The sequence below is a fragment of the Pseudopodoces humilis genome, chromosome 7, assembly GCF_049639895.1.
Source record: "Pseudopodoces humilis isolate 2021_Gansu_Grassland_sample_001 chromosome 7, ASM4963989v1, whole genome shotgun sequence".
Taxonomy (NCBI): domain Eukaryota; kingdom Metazoa; phylum Chordata; class Aves; order Passeriformes; family Paridae; genus Pseudopodoces; species Pseudopodoces humilis.
Genome location: NC_142206.1, coordinates 12,620,575 through 12,636,501, shown reverse-complemented (window position 1 = coordinate 12,636,501; position 15,927 = coordinate 12,620,575). Strand labels below are relative to the sequence as shown.

General features: G+C 40.1%; 1 protein-coding gene across 1 annotated transcript in view; it reads right to left on the bottom strand.

The window, feature by feature from the left end:
* Nucleotides 1-15,927, bottom strand: part of LOC102101892 (uncharacterized) — a 70,055-nt gene that overhangs the window by 9,324 nt on the left and 44,804 nt on the right. The window contains 3 exon segments of the mRNA XM_014251858.2: nucleotides 5,309-5,331; nucleotides 5,334-5,480; nucleotides 7,997-8,157. Coding sequence (XP_014107333.2) covers nucleotides 5,309-5,331; nucleotides 5,334-5,480; nucleotides 7,997-8,157 — 331 coding nt within the window.

Genomic DNA, 15,927 nt, shown 5'->3' with positions numbered 1-15,927 from the left:
AAACTTCACTAAGAAATCTCTGGAAGTTTTTTCTGGGACATGATATTGCATAAAAATAGAAAATAACTCGAATTTCTTCTGATAGCCATTTTTGTGATTGGGAATTTAGTTTTTCTTTCTTAACACAGAAAATAATACACCTAGATAGCAGAAGCAGCTAACATCCCCCAAAAATAATAACAGTGGCTGGAGACATAAACTTCTTTCAAATGCTTGGTTTATTCTGAGACACTGCCAGGGAACTGTATTTTTGGCATGCTGAGGCACAGCAACAGAGACTAAAGCTGTAGGAAATTTACATTTTGGAATGAAGGAAGTTTTTACTACATTTTTATTTACTTTACTTCCTATTGCTGACTAATCTAGATAAGGAACAGGCAGAATAGCCAGGTTCTCACATTTTTTTTTAAAGAAGCACAGAGGACGTGCATTCTATATGTGTCACATTGTGAAAGAAAACATCCCATAAACCAGGGCATATAACTAAAAGAGTGATTGAGCTAATGACCACAGTTTTCTGTATTTCAGGTTAAAACCTGTGGTGAGGGAAAGAATAACCATCTCTCAGGCTTCCTTCAAGGCACTGAAAAGCTTCTCATGTTTTGAAACAGACTCAACCAGACAAAGCCACCTACGAGATCTGATCTCCCCAGAGCAGAGCACAAATTAGCCTTTCAATACAAGTTAGTTTTTCTACTGAGTTGAGATTTTATTCTTCCAACTGAACCCCTTGCATTGCAAGTGGGAGCACGTTGTCTTATCCCACATAGAATCAAAAATATGAAAGGCAGAATTGCAAGTAAGCAGGAATTTTGCCTCAAACATTTTGATGTTTAAGAGAAACAGTCAGTTTTGGACCCCTGAAATATAGCTATCCATAGCATTGACCATATAATGCCAGTCAGTACTGGTACTTATTTATGCTGGTCACGTGTATGAAAAGACAGAGATAAGCAGTTAAAAAGAAAAACAAAAGACATCAGGAAAATTATTGCAGTCTTACATAGCAAACTAATTAGAATATCATTAATATAATGGTGTGGTTAAAATTCAGATAGTCAGGTGATTTTGGCCTAATTTTCATTTTTGCATCTGTTACTAGCAGTCATGTTTCTTTCTTGATTGCTTAAGCTTTTTAAAATAACTTAATTTTAAAATTTATCAGTTCTCTTTCTAGCTATATTACTTGAAATCATGTTTTTTTAGTGTGATCTAGTCCATATTGGAAATGATCCCACAGTTTTAACGTACAGTTTATCAACCACAGTGCACAGTCAGGCCTCTCAGAGGGAAGGGAATTCCAACCACATATCTAATGATAATGGTACTAATGTCAGAGCAGGATATTAACAGAGAGCTGTGCAAGAAAACAGTGCAGAAACCCTTTTAAAAGGCTCTGTTAGTAAATTCCCCAGTATTCAAGAAACTCAGAGTGAGAAGTAGTACTGCAAGTTTCTTTCATACAGACAGGGATTTTCAAAAGAAATCTTAAATAACTCTTAATACTCTTCTCATTAAAAACATTATTCTCAAAGTCCTTCACAGGGGATTCAGCAACATTTAAAAATCAAAACTTCTTTGTATTAAAGTAACATCTGTCTCTAATCTCCTTTTGACACTGCAATCTAAATTTAAGGGGCAAAAAATGTGAGAAAGGACAGTAAAAACAAACACAAATGCCTGATAAGGAAAAAAGATGAAGAGCAGAGAAAAGAATGTGGAACCTAGAGAAAGAATGGTATTAAAGATTTAACATCTTAAATGACTCAGAAGATGTCAGTGTCAAAACCAGTAGTATCTCCTGTTGCCCTGAGAATTAAACTTCCTGATCTTTTATTCATAATTTCTAGCCACTTTCCCAGGAAAGTAACTATAAACATAGATGTTTATACATTCCATTAAAGAAATGTCTTTTGATGGTCATCTCTCACAACCAGTGTGATTGGGAAGATGGTAACCTAACTATCCAATCCCTGGTCATTGTCAAGAATCTATAAATACTGGAGTCACAGAAATAAATTTCTTCTTTTTCCCTATCATACATTGAGCCATGTCCATGTGAATCATTTTGTGTCCTACAGTGACAATCTCCCAAATACAAACAGGAAAGGATTTATTAAAAAAAAAAAACAACAAAACAAGCCAGCAACCATTTCCAATTTTTCCTTCCTGCTTAAAAGTTTTTCTCCACCTTAAACTGTTTTGAAACATAATTCACTGATTTTAGAGTTAGGAATAACCACTTTAAAACTGATGTGTTCACTGCACATTAATTCTTTGTCCATCTGAAAAAGAGAAGATCACAAGGTGTTAGACTATACCTCCACAACTTCACAGGTAAGGTGAGAATACTAACAGCACTGAAGAGACAAGTTGGAATGCAGAGAGAAAAAAATTGTTATACATAAACATTGTGTACCCAAACACATATATTTCATATTTTTCTATGTAGAGTCTAAGATGATGGCTAAAGTCAAGAAGATCCTGAATGATAAGGAGTTTGGCTAAACCCCTCTTCTGACAATCTTAAACTCCATTAACACTGCATATACTACACTGCTAAATTTACACATGAACCCTTCTGAAAGGATATTTTGATGCTTTTTGATGTAAAAAACCTGCTCTCCAGGAAACAACAGTCTGCAGAAAGAAACAGAATGTACGACATTCATATCCATTTTGACCAAAAACTGGGGACTAAGGAGTCTGGAAAACATTGCTTCACGATTGTTCTTATACAATGTATTGTGTTACAAAACTAAAGAATCTCAGTATAATGTTGCTGGCTACAGAAACAGTCACATGCTTCTATAAAATGGACAAATCTTGTTTATCAGTAAGTCCAGCTGTCAGTTCTAGATTTTTTTTCCTGACCTAATCTAACACTGCCTAGTAAATGAAAGAAGAAAGAGGTTGGTTTTTGGATAGTAATGACAGGAAAGGTTATTTTGTCATTTGAACAAAAAGGATTTCCAGAAGTCAAAAGGCAGAATAATTTTAAAGGTGCTTGAGCAGTAAAATATTTTTTGCAGACAGTACACAATTTATCCAATATCCAACACCTAGGCACAATGTCATTTATTTGTACCATCACAAACGGTGATAACTAATAATAATTCTATGTCCTATATAGAAGGACATAGTGTAAATTTAAGATGAGATACAATGGCACAAAGGAAAATGAAGTTCAGTGTTCCTTCTCTGCATTTCAGCTGTCTTCCTCCCAGTTTTGGCTTACAGTAAAGCACACTTCAGTCTACCAAAATAGAATTTTCTTAAATCAGCATTAATGCTAAAGTAGTAATATATTTAGAATTTTTAGGTAGTTTTCTATAAGTAGTTGTGTTACTTAAATTAAAGTTTTGTATGAAAAACAGAGCATTTAAGTTTGAGAGGCTCTTTTATAAAATTTTATAATATTCAGACCATATTTTGCTGTATCTTTTATGAATCTTCTTACTTTGTTTAATTGTTTCAGCCCTTAGTATAACTCAGTTCCAAATCATCTGCTTCACTGGCAAAGATGACTTGATCATTCAGAGTCCATGAAAATACCTTTCACATTTGTTGCATAATCCAAAATAAAATCTCGAATCAAAAAATTTTCAAACTTACTCATCTTTAATGTCTCTCTAGGCAAATGTCTACTGTCTGGGACATAATATTATATAGACTGGAAAAAAATATTGACTACATTACTTACCTAAAGGATTTACAGTCAAAAACCAAAATGGCAATTTATAATGCCTTTATAAAATATAATATTGTAGTGCTGCTTTTCTTTTCAGCTGAGTGTATTTTCCTCACTGCACCTTTGCACAGAGCAAATTAAAAGGCAAAATATTCCATGTGAGATTGCTGTAATTGGCAGACACCATCCCCACCCCCAAATACAAAACTGAAACAAGGGGAGCAATTCAGTCAAACACACTTGTTCAGGAATTTGAAGGAAGCCTTCTCTTAAGGCTTTCACATTACCAAATCTGCTTACTGGAAGCTCTTAAAGACAAGATGAGCAGCACTCAGATTCCACCACAGTAAAAGACCCCAAGGCACGATTTTATAGTTCCCATTGCTGCAGGAGCCAAGGAGTCAGCTTAGAAGCTTTCTGCAGCACGCCACAGAGAGCATCACCCTTTCTGCTCTACTTTTTCATTCTGAGGAGGAAGGTGAAGTGTTATGGGGGATGAAATCTCCTCAGCTCTTGGAAGAAAGCCATTCAGTTTACTGTTCATCTAGCTGGTGAGATGAACTTCCATATTGGAAGCTGCAAAAGGCCTGGAATTAGCCTGTCACCTTAAAAAGTCATACGTATTTCTTTCAGTGTCTGCCTTCCTCATTAAAAAAAAGGGGCTTGCTGTGCTACCCACAGAGAAAACTGCAAACTCACAGCTGACAGCAGAATTCAGATGAGGGCATAAAGAAATAAAGAAATCAAAACTATGAGAGCATGCAGGAAGAATTAAAAAAAAGGAATGTGAAGGATTGTACATATGTGATAGTACACAGCCATGTCAACATCACAGCTGATATCTCTGACTTTGCCCAAAGGGCACTAAGTAATTATGGCTTAATTACTATCTTTTTATATACAGTCCTGAGCTGAAAAACTAGTAAGTGCTATAAATATAATCTAAAACAGTTCTTGTCACCCCCTAGAACACCAATAATCCGTTTCTAGGATCCACTGGGCCTTAATCTCCAAGGCCTGGCTCCTGGTTAAGGGTGAAAACTCTTCTGTGGCAGTGAGGATCTCAAGTCTACCATAATTCATCTGTGCATTAGCATAGACCTTTAGTATTCTGTGTCCCTTTACTAAAAAAAAAACAACCTAAAAATAGTGGTGAGAAGGAAAGGGAAAGGCAAAAGTACATTAGCAGTATTTGCTAATAAAAATTTGCAAACCATCTACCAGGCAGACAGGACTTTATCCAAAGCCCAACAACATCAATGGGCTGGGGATCAGGTCCTTATTCAGCTTTTGAAGCTAATCCATCTTTGACATGACAACTGTATATTTAGGCTCCATGCATATCTTTGCCTCAAAGCTCTGTCCAGTCAAGTTTTGAATCTCTCCAAGGACAGAGATTCCACAACCTGTCTGGGTCCCTGTCCTAATTCAAGATGAAAAACAATAAATTCTACTATCTTAGGTAAATGGAACTGAAATATTTTTTTATTTTTTGAAAATCACATTAAAGCTGTCATAGAAAAGAAACTTAGGTTTGGCTATGTCAAAATGGACATAGTGCTGAAATCTTTTGGCTTTTACACAAATGTGACAGTGGCTTGCAGATAAATTCCTCACCTGATCCCAGGAATAAGGAGTATGCGTTTGTCTGAGCACACTGCTAGGAGAATCTTCATTGCATTTAAGTGGAGCAATATTTCACAAGCCATGATATCAAAGAAAGTAATATCGGCAAGAGCTGCTGAAGCCATCAGGAAAACTTCACCTGATGAGGCTTCTTGGCACAGTTCTAGGAATGCAGAAAATAAGCTGAGTAAAAGTCATTCTCTCATTGCAGCATTTAAAGGCAATATTTAAGCATCTGCAACTTGCAATAGTGATCTTATTAGCCAATATCAAATTCATAAACATGGAGATAAAAAAAGGAAACAAAAAATATAAACTTAATTTTATCAATTATGTAACATCATAGAATGGTTTAGGGTGGAAAAGACTTTTAAGATCATTGGCTCTAACCAAATGCAGCACTGCCAAGCCCACCACTAAACCATGTGCCCAACTCAACACAGCTTTTAAATACCTGCAGGGATGGCGACTCAAGCACTTCCCTGGGCAGAATTTTCCAGCACGTAAGAACCCTTTCCATTAAGTAGTTTTTCCTAATATCCAGTTTAAAATTCACCTGGCAAAACTTGAGATCATTTACTCTTGTTCTATACGTGGAAGAAGAGACCAACATACAACTTCTAATAAATTACATGCTCTACCTAGTACACCATTCTACTGGGAATATTTCACTGCATGTTATGGATGCTAACTGTGAAGCAGGGAGCATAGTGCCTGTGGAATAGCAGGCCACATAACTTTCTCAGTCTTGCCTGGGAAAGTGGCCTGGGAATTCATGAGGAAGAATTAAAAAAATCCTCAGAGATAGAAAACAGCCTTGCAGGTGCTGTTTGTCTGTTCCTTGTTTTCTTGCAAGAGAAGGTCGAGGGGTGGTGAACCCCACTGACCAATGATGGTGATGTGTTAGTTTACTAACCAATAAGAGTTTTCTTTTCTGTACTTTCACGTATCGGTCTATAAAAAAGACCTGAAGCAATAAACTGGAAGAAAATTCTCCTGATCGACTCCCAAGAGAGTCTGTCGTTCTTCTCGCCGTTCCCAATAGAGCAACAGCATGTTGTTCAAAATAAAGCTTGATATAACTAAATAAAATTGAATATAAGAGGCAGAAAGCTAACAGTAAATGATCTGTATGAGAATAATTCTATTATACATCTTCTTCTTTACAACAAGGCACATATACATGTTGCTGATCTCTAAATCTAATTCCCTGTAGTCAATAATCATGCTGCATATTCAAAAAGAAGTGCTGAAGAGACAACAACTTTTTAATCCCTTGTGCATATGTACTTTAACTAAGATGTGAATCACCTGGAAATGGGACTTCTGCATGGTTTAAAAATTAAACATATTACTGCAATTCAATTACTGAGTTATAAATATTACAAAGAAACTGGTGTGTGATTACTGAAATAGCTTTTTCAAAGTTATACATGTTCTATTTTTAATGCTTACATTTCTTGGGCAGAATATATACCACTAAAATTCCTGTGGAACTTAAACAGCAAGAATTGAGGAAATGATTCACCAGCTAATGCCTTCTGGATAGGCTGTTCAGATTGGCACTTGACTGTGGTACCTTCTAATAATCATTTCATAATCTGAAAAAAATCAGGTCAGATGACACTGTCTACAACAGAACCAAGCTCAGCAAAAGTTAATTCTACCTGCTGGATTCACAGCGCAAGCATCTCCATTTTTTGCTGGACATCAGGAATAAATTGTTCCCTTGATTTCTGCATCACTAGTTCTATTTGGGCCTTTTGAAGAATGCCTAAGTACATCTCAGGTAATACCCAGTCACCACAGAATCCTCACATCATCGTACTACTCTTTTTTCCATCTTAAAAACAAACAAACAACAAAATAACCACAAAAACCACACAAAATCATGCATTCAAATGGAAGTGCTTAACCACTGGGCTCACTAGAAAAATTTCCAAATGTATTGATCTATTACACATGAGAAATCAAACTAGAAGACCCAAAAAGCAAACTCTGTCACAGAGCTCTGGGAAACTGAATTTCCAGACTAGAGAGAAGAGAATGCTTGAATGAAAGCTTCTGGTATTTGAGAGGGAGGGAGCACAGTGCCAGAAAGAAGATATTCCACTCTTTAGAAAGCAATGAGAAATGTCATCTTGTTTTTCTAAATTATTCTCACTGACCCAGATTAAGGAAAATCTTGCTGTTACCATTTTCTCATTTTACCACGGATCAGGGGCCTAGACAAGAAAGACAGACCTTTTATTTTCTTGTAACAATACCATAGATTATGATACTCTACTTTTCCTCTGAATTATTATACAAATGCAGATGTAGTGGTGAGCTTGAGTTCTAGCAAGTTTGGAAAATACAACAGGCATAAAGATTAGCAGCTCTCAATATTCCTCTCTTACAGACAAAAATCAGGCAAGAAGATGCTTTGCTGAGTCTTTCCTGAGGCTCTTAAGAAAGATTTTCACACAGATATTATTTTTACAAATATACATAAATTCTATTCACATGTGGCCTGGAATAAAAAATATTATGTAATTGCAGAATTCTCTGGTTCAGAATTTAAAATTGTTATTTTACTTGTTAAGAGAAATATGGTAAACATTATTTAGGAAATATTTCTAATGAAAGAGTAAATACCTGTTATTTTAAATGGACTCGGGAATCCTGTACAAAATTTACTGACAAGTGCTGTCATGATTTCTTCCTTATCTTCCAGAAAGCTTCTGGGATGCTGAGTGAACATGAGAAGTGGAGATATGATCTGGCCAATTACTGCTGCTGCTTCTGCATGAGTAGCTTCAGAATGGCTGGTATCAGTGAGGATGTCAGCCAGGCACAACCTATGGAGAAACAATAGGTAGAAGTTAGAAATACTGTAGGAAGCACCTTTGCAAACAAATATGGTTTTCCATTTGTCTTTTCTTGGCAGTGACTAAACGACTCAATTTATTTTCAAAAAAAACTTGGTGGCCTTTGTGTTGCAGGAAGTTTCAGTTTAGCAAATATAAATGAGTTCAGCATATGAGTTTATTGTCCTGCCAAAAGTCTTGCAGTTCCTTCTCCCTTAATAGTTCTCTGAAATAGATTTTGGTCCAACGAAGTCTTTTCTGACAGACATGTAAAGTTAAACATAAATTCAAGATTAAGCTCTGATAAGCAAATGTTAATAGCTAGTATACCTCATTTGGGCTCTACTAAAGACTCAAACCTGAGCGTGCACTAAGGTCTAAATAGACTCTTTTTCTGCTTCTTTTCCCTGAAATTGTCACAAAGCCAACACAGGATCAAAAAGAATACTGTTAAGATGACCCTGGCGGAGGAGTTCCTGACGAGCTTGCACAGCACTTCTGTTACACCAGGTCCACACATCCCTTGCTTATTTCAAAGGGAAATAGAAAAATGAGAAATTACTTAAGTTTATGCTTCTAGAGTGTTTGAAGTGTTCTTACACAGTTCAGGCAGATATATCATACACACACATATAGTTTTAAATTATAGGAGACCCACTGGCACAATGAAAGACAGCAACAGGGCACATTCATTGGGACCATTGTTAGCAGCAAAACACAGCAAAGGAGTGTTCTCTGTGCACAGGGGCATAATCTGTGAACTTTCAAATCTACAGCAATGTGTTTCTCCCCATATAATATAGCCCTGAATTACTTATCACGTTGACAAGCAAGTAGTTAGAACACAGGATCATTTAGGATGTAAAAGACCTCCAAGATCACCCAGTCCAGCCAATGATTGAACACCATCTTGTTATAAATGCAATGGCAAAATAGGGTTAATACAAAAAGCGATTTATTATAAAACAATTTCAATCACAAACAACGAGAGAAAAAAAAACACAATAAAATAAATCAGCGCAGTGCTGGGTGGACAGGGATCTATACCCAGAGGTACAAATTTACCCAAATCCACGAAGGAGGGTAGACTGTCCGGGGTTTTTATAGGGATTTTGTGTCCTGAGGCCAAAACTCCGAGCAGTTACTGTTCAACAAAGAGTCTAGATGGTTGGTTGAATGAATTTCCTGGAACCGTGGAACTGAATCAATAGACAACTGGGCAGAGTCCTTTCGCATGTGAAAGGTTCTGAGTGCTTCCCGATTGTATCTTCGGTTGGACTCTCAGGGTGAAGTGTCCAGGTGCGGTGTGGAGCCGATGGGCATCTCAGCCTGGCTCCTCTCATTGTTTAGCCTGATTGTCCGTGTCCTGCTCTTTCTTTCAGGCTGATAAACGTCGCCTAGGGTCGTTACCGCCTGAATGGGTAGTTACTGCTGGGGAGAAATCCTTAGGCCACACTATATTTTATATATTTGTTACAAATACAGTTATATACTTATTTATTCTTTCACGAATTTTTATCCAAGGTTACAATTATCACAGTCCCCCGCCTAATAATTTATCACATTAAAAATTTGTGTTATTCCATTCATTTCTAATGAGGGAGAACTGTGGAGTTTTAACTACATTCGTCCTCCTCCCAGTCTGTAAGTGAATTCTCACAGTATTCCTGAGAAGGGTTGTTTTTATTTTCAAATTTCCTTAAGGCTTTAACTGCTTTCTTGTTCTCTCTTTTTCCGAATTTCTACTTCTCGCTTCTTTAATTCTAGGGTTAGTTGTTTTATTTTGCTTTCAGGGTCCATCCCTTCCTCATCTCTGGAGAAGCAGAACACTTGATTGAATTGTAAACATACTCGGTCATCATCACTTTTTAACAAATCAAGAATTATTGGTTCATTACTAAAGGAGGCTTTCTCTTCATGTTTTAAATTTTTACCTTCCCAATACAATTTCCCTCTTATGGCACACGTTTTTAAGTTTGCTTTATTGTAACACAAAGGGTTGACTTTATAATATGCTAAAAAGGTGGATTGTCTTTTTCCTCCTGTCCAGACGATTTTGTTGCATTGGCTACAGATTGGAATTGGAGGAAGCATTCCCACTTCTCTCTTATACCTGAAGTGGGTAGCTTTGGTTTTTCTTCTCATAGGAGTCTTAGACTGCCCATCCTTAAAACCTGCCCCTGAGTGGTAACACCAGACCTCCCCCTTTAATTCACAAAGATTATACTGAGTGCCGTTAGACAAACAAAACTCCTCTTGTCGTTCCGGAGGACAGTCAATTATTCGTCTGTTATCTGTGGCAGTCCGACGCTGCTCACACTTCCCCAGGGGACGCTCCCCCGGAGGTACCTAGGGAATCATTCCCTCAGCCAAGCACACGGCTAGACTCAGGACAGTCAGGATTCCCCACCGGTGTATCCCTCTGCCTTGCCCTTCGCCCATATAAAAATATACGGCGGGGATTACCATCTTCTCGGCAGCAAGGATATTCTTCAGGGGCCCTTGTAGTCCATATGGCGTACCTTCTCTTGAAAGTAGCCCACCGAGACGACTTAATTGTGTCTGTCCTGCACGGTACCTTTACTGTCTTTCGGCACTCGATTTCTAAAGCTTCTGCCTTGGAGTCTAGTTTACCTCTTATCCCTTTTTGAAAAAGTAGGAATCACTCAGGAGAGTCAAGTTCTAACAATCCCTGCCCTGGTGGCAAGTATTAAGAGACGGCTAGTCAAATCCTGTTCTTTTTCTAGACACTTTGTACACAATCCCTTAGGCTTGTACCCTCCCCAACAGTGGGTTACCCAAATTTGTGTACAATAAGCACACTTAAAATGTATAAACGGAAAACAATCACATTCAGGGTTGATACAACTTATCTGGTCGTCACTGGTCATTTGTGATGACGCCGAAGTCTAATTTTCAGCTCTCCCGGAGGGGTGGTGACTTTCCACTCGGAGGCGTCGTAATCCTTTACTTTTTTTACTCGAGATGAATGTGTCCAGCCTCTTTTTGCAGTCCGGACAGCTGTGTCTGTGGTCAGGAGAACAAGGAATGGTCCTTCCCAGTGGGGGGGTGAGGGGGAGCTCTAAAAGTTATTTTCTTGGCTTCTCTCACCAACAGAGCTACTGCTACAATTGCCTGTAAACACGTAGGCTAACCCCGACTAACAGGATTTAAGATTTTTGAAAGAAACCCTATAGGCTTCCTTTTGCCTGTCCATTCCTGAGTCAGGACTCCCTGTGCTGTTTGTCCACTCACATCCACAAACAACTGGAATTCTTTATTCGTATCTGGTAGAGTTAGTACGGGGGCAGTCATAAGAACAGTTTTCAATTTCTGGAAATTAGACTCATCTTGTTCAGTCCACTTCAGCCTGTCAGTGTTTAATCTTTCATACAAAAACTTCACTTTTTCACTGAAACCTTCAATCCACTGCCTGCAATATCCCAAGAGCCCTAAAATTTGTCTAATTTGCCTTTTTTTTTGTTCTTGGTGCAGGCAATGCAAGGATGCCTGCTGCCCTCTCTGGGTCCAATTTCTTTTTCCCTTGAGATATCCAATGTCCGAGGTATTTTATTTCGGGCTCTGTGAATTGCAGCTTGGATTTTGAGACTTTCAAACCCTTCTTTCCTAGAAAGTTCAACAAGGCAATCGTGCTTTTCCTCACGCTCTCCTCAGTCGGTCTAGCTATTAGCAAGTCATCTACATACTGCAAAAGCTTTGTCCTGTCCTCAAGAACAATTGGGTTAACAATTGTTCTAAAGCTTGCCCGAAAAGGTTTGGAGACTCCACGAACCCCTGGGGGAGGACCGTCCACCTTAGCTGTTGCTTTTGGTTTGTATCTGGGTCCTTCCACTGAAATGCAAAATAATCTCTACTCCTTTCATCCAGAGGGCAAGTCCAAAAAGCATCTTTCAAATCAATCACACTGTACCACACATCTTCAGGTGAGAGTCTATTTAGCAAGGTATAGGGGTTGGCCACCACCGGAAACCTAGTCCGGGTCCTAGCATTTACCGCTCTTAGGTCCTGGACCAATCGGAAACTGCCATCCGTCTTCCTTACAGCCAGGATGGGGGTGTTATGTTGAGACATGCAAGGCTCTAAAGTACCTTCTTTTAAGAGGTCATCAATTACTTGTTTCAACCCCCTTCTCCCCTCCATCGGAATGGGATATTGTTTAACCCTTATAGGGTCCTCAGGGTTCTCGATTTCTATTTTGATAGGTTTGATATCTAGCTTTCCTACCTCTCCTTTTGAATGCCATACTTCAGGGTTTATTTTCTCTTCATCTTTAGGAGTCAACTTGAATATTTTCACCACCAATTCAGAATTTTTAATCATGATATTAATTCTTAAAGCGACAATCATGTCCCTTCCTAACAAATTGTAATCTGCTTCTTCCACTAATAGTAAATTCCCTAAGCAAATTTTATTTTCAGATTCTATTTCCACATCTTTTATTACAGGCACTTCAAAGGGGTCTCCCTTTGCACCGATTACAAAAACTTTTTCTCTGCTAGCCACACATCCGTATGGCAATTTCTGCAGGGTACTTCTCTCTGCCCCAGTAGCCACAAGAAAACTTACCTCCTGTCATTGGGGGCCCACTTTTAATTTTATCAAGGGCTCCTTGGATGTTCTGGTCCCCAAATTAAAGAGCCCCCGACACCCCTAATCCTCCTGAAAAATTTTCTCGTCTTTTATTCTTTGTCTACAATTCCGCTGAATGTGTCCTACCTGTTTACAGTAGTAGCATTCAGGGGGTTCTCTCCGTGGGGCCGGGGCTGCCCGGTGAGAACCTCGACCTTTTCTGGGTAGTGTTTTAAACTTACCCTGTATCTGCTCTTGTTTCTGGACCTCTTTCACTGCAGTTACTGAAACCTTAGCTTGCAATTTCTGCTTCTCATCTTCTCTCCTCATGTATACCTTTTGAGCTTCCCTTAGGAGCTCCTGGAGGCTTTTATCTTGCCACCCCTCGATCTTTTCTAATTTTCTCCTAATGTCTTCCCAAGATTTAGCAACAAATTGTGTTTTTAACAGAACCTCCCCCACAGGAGAGTTCGGGTCAGTCCCAGAGTAAATCTGTAAACTTCGCCGTAATCTCTCGATCCATTCAGTGGGTGATTCCTCTTTCCCTTGACACTCTCTAAAAACTTTGCTAATATTCTGGCCCCTAGGGACCGCTTCTCTTATACCTTGTACAATTATGCTCCTTAAATCCATCATGTTCCGTCTGCCTTCCTCCGTCTGTGCATTCCAGCTCGGGCTTACACTAGGCCATTTCTGGTTACCTGGCGTCCCCTGTGGATTGCGTCTGTCCCAGTCTCTGATACCGGCTTGTTTAATCATCTCTCTTTCCTCCTGATTAAACAATGATCTCAGGATTGCCATAAGATCGTCAAAGGTATAAATACTACTCCCTAAAAATTCGTCTAACCTCTCAGCCACACCAAAAGGATCATCCAACAACCGCCCCATCTCTTTCTTAAATGCCCTTACATCTCCAGAGTTAAGGGGTACATTCACAAAACCAATCACTCCTGGGGCCGTCGGTACTTCCCTAAGAGGGAACAACCGGTGCCCCTCTTCACTCTCTCCCCATTCATTATCCGTCATTCTTGCTCTCAAACGGGTTCTACTTGCGGGAGGGGAGTTGGTGATTGTGGGTTGCCTCCCCGTTATCAATTGTGGGAACTCCGCCGCCACCCGGTTGACGGGAGGGATCCCCTCCGTTATATGGGAGGGTCCCGGTTGCGGCGGCTGGACCGGCAAGGACGGATAGAGTGATCCCCAGCCTTGTGCAGGAGAAACCTCCGAAGAGGCTACTGTGGCTACGGTGTTTGCAGGCGGGGAAAGGGGAAGGGCTGCCGGCATCGCTGCCAGCACCGAGTCTCCCGCTTGAGACACACATATCTCAGTGGGTTGGTCTTGGGGGCCCAAGGGTGCAGAAGACACCAGTTGATCTGCAGAGGAAGGTCCAGCCGGTCCATGATATGGGGGTGGTAAGTGGTCGAGGGGTTCCCAGGACTCACCTCTCGACTCACGTTTTTCTTTTTGTTTCATTGGGAATAGCCCTGCTCTGACATTTACCCAGAGCTTAGCATATTCCTTCTCCTCAGGATCTGAGGGGACCTTATTCTCCACATAGGAGAATATCTTATTACACGTCCATTTTTCAAATGTGCCTAACACTGGACAAGTGAGGTGACTTCTCAACTTCTGTCCTCCCCAAACCTCCATACAATAATGTATCAATTTTGCCTTTGATTTCTCCTTCCTCTGGGGACAATCTTCCCAGTGTTTTAGCATCCACCCCAAGGGACTTTCCAGCAGGATGTCTGGTGATTCCTCCCCCTGATCGGAGGGATTTTTCCCTGTGCTTTTTCTTTGAAGCTTACTCTTTTTCTGCCCCATACTTCGCAAATATATATAATTTCTTACCTGTCTTCGACTTCTCCGTGAGTCGGTATCAGTTTCTGCGTTGTGTGCTTACTCTAGGAATCAAAATTTGCCGATACTCACCCTTCAGCAAGCTGAGCTGAGGTCTCTTGTAATCGGTACTTTTGATCCTCTTCCAGACCTCTACCTGGGTCCGTTAACTAAAAGGGTTTACCAGTTCCCGAGCTCAACAGGACTTATCCTTCCCCTTTTAGTTCCTTGCGATCAGTCCCCCGAGACACCCTTTGGCCTCAGGTTTTTACAAGTGTGTGTCGAGAAAAAAAGCTTTCACTCTGGATCGCTTCCTTCGCGGCCGGCCAATTCCCTCACGGGAGGATGGAAACGCGGCCTTGAAGTCCACACTCGCCCTGTGATCAGATCACGTCTCACACACTCGCCCGATCGCCCACTCAACCAGCAGTACTTACAGCTATTTTCCTGCGTGGATGTCTTTGTGCACAACAGACGTTTTATGAGCAAAACAAGCCGCGGCTTCCCGAAGGCTCCGTGCCTTCCCGAGCTCTCTGCTCCGGATCCTTTTCCTTTTTATTGTGGTTTTATCTCAGCCTAAATTTAGTTCGGACATCGGAATGAGCTACGGGGGTTCTCAACTCACCAGGCTGCCAAAATCAGCGGGGGTACCCGTCCTGGGCAGTGAGATTCCCCGCAGTTTCTCCGATCCGAGTTCACGGCACCAATCTGTTATAAATGCAATGGCAAAATAGGGTTAATACAAAAAGCAATTTATTATAAAACAATTTCAATCACAAACAACGAGAGAAAAAAAAACACAATAAAATAAATCAGCGCAGCGCTGGGTGGACAGGGATCTATACCCAGAGGTACAGATTTACCCAAATCCATGAAGGAGGGTAGACAGTCCGGGATTTTGTGTCCTGAGGCTAAAACTCCGAGCAGTTACTGTTCAACAAAGAGTCTAGATGGTTGGTTGAATGAATTTCCTGGAACCGTGGAACTGAATCAATAGACGACTGGGCAGAGTCCTTTCGCATGTGGAAGGTTCTGAGTGCTTCCCGATTGTAGCTTCGGTTGGGCTTTCAGGGTGAGGTGTCCAGGTGCAGTGTGGAGCCGATGGGCATCTCAGCCTGGCTCCTCTCATTGTTTAGCCTGATTGTCCGTGTCCTGCTCTTTCTTTCAGGCTGATAAACGTCGCCTAGGGTTGTTACCGCCTGAATGGGTAATTACTGCTGGGGAGAAATCCCTAGGCCACACTATATTTTATATATTTGTTACAAATACAGTTATATACTTATTTATTCTTTCACGAATTTTTATCCAAGGTTACATTTATCACAATCTATT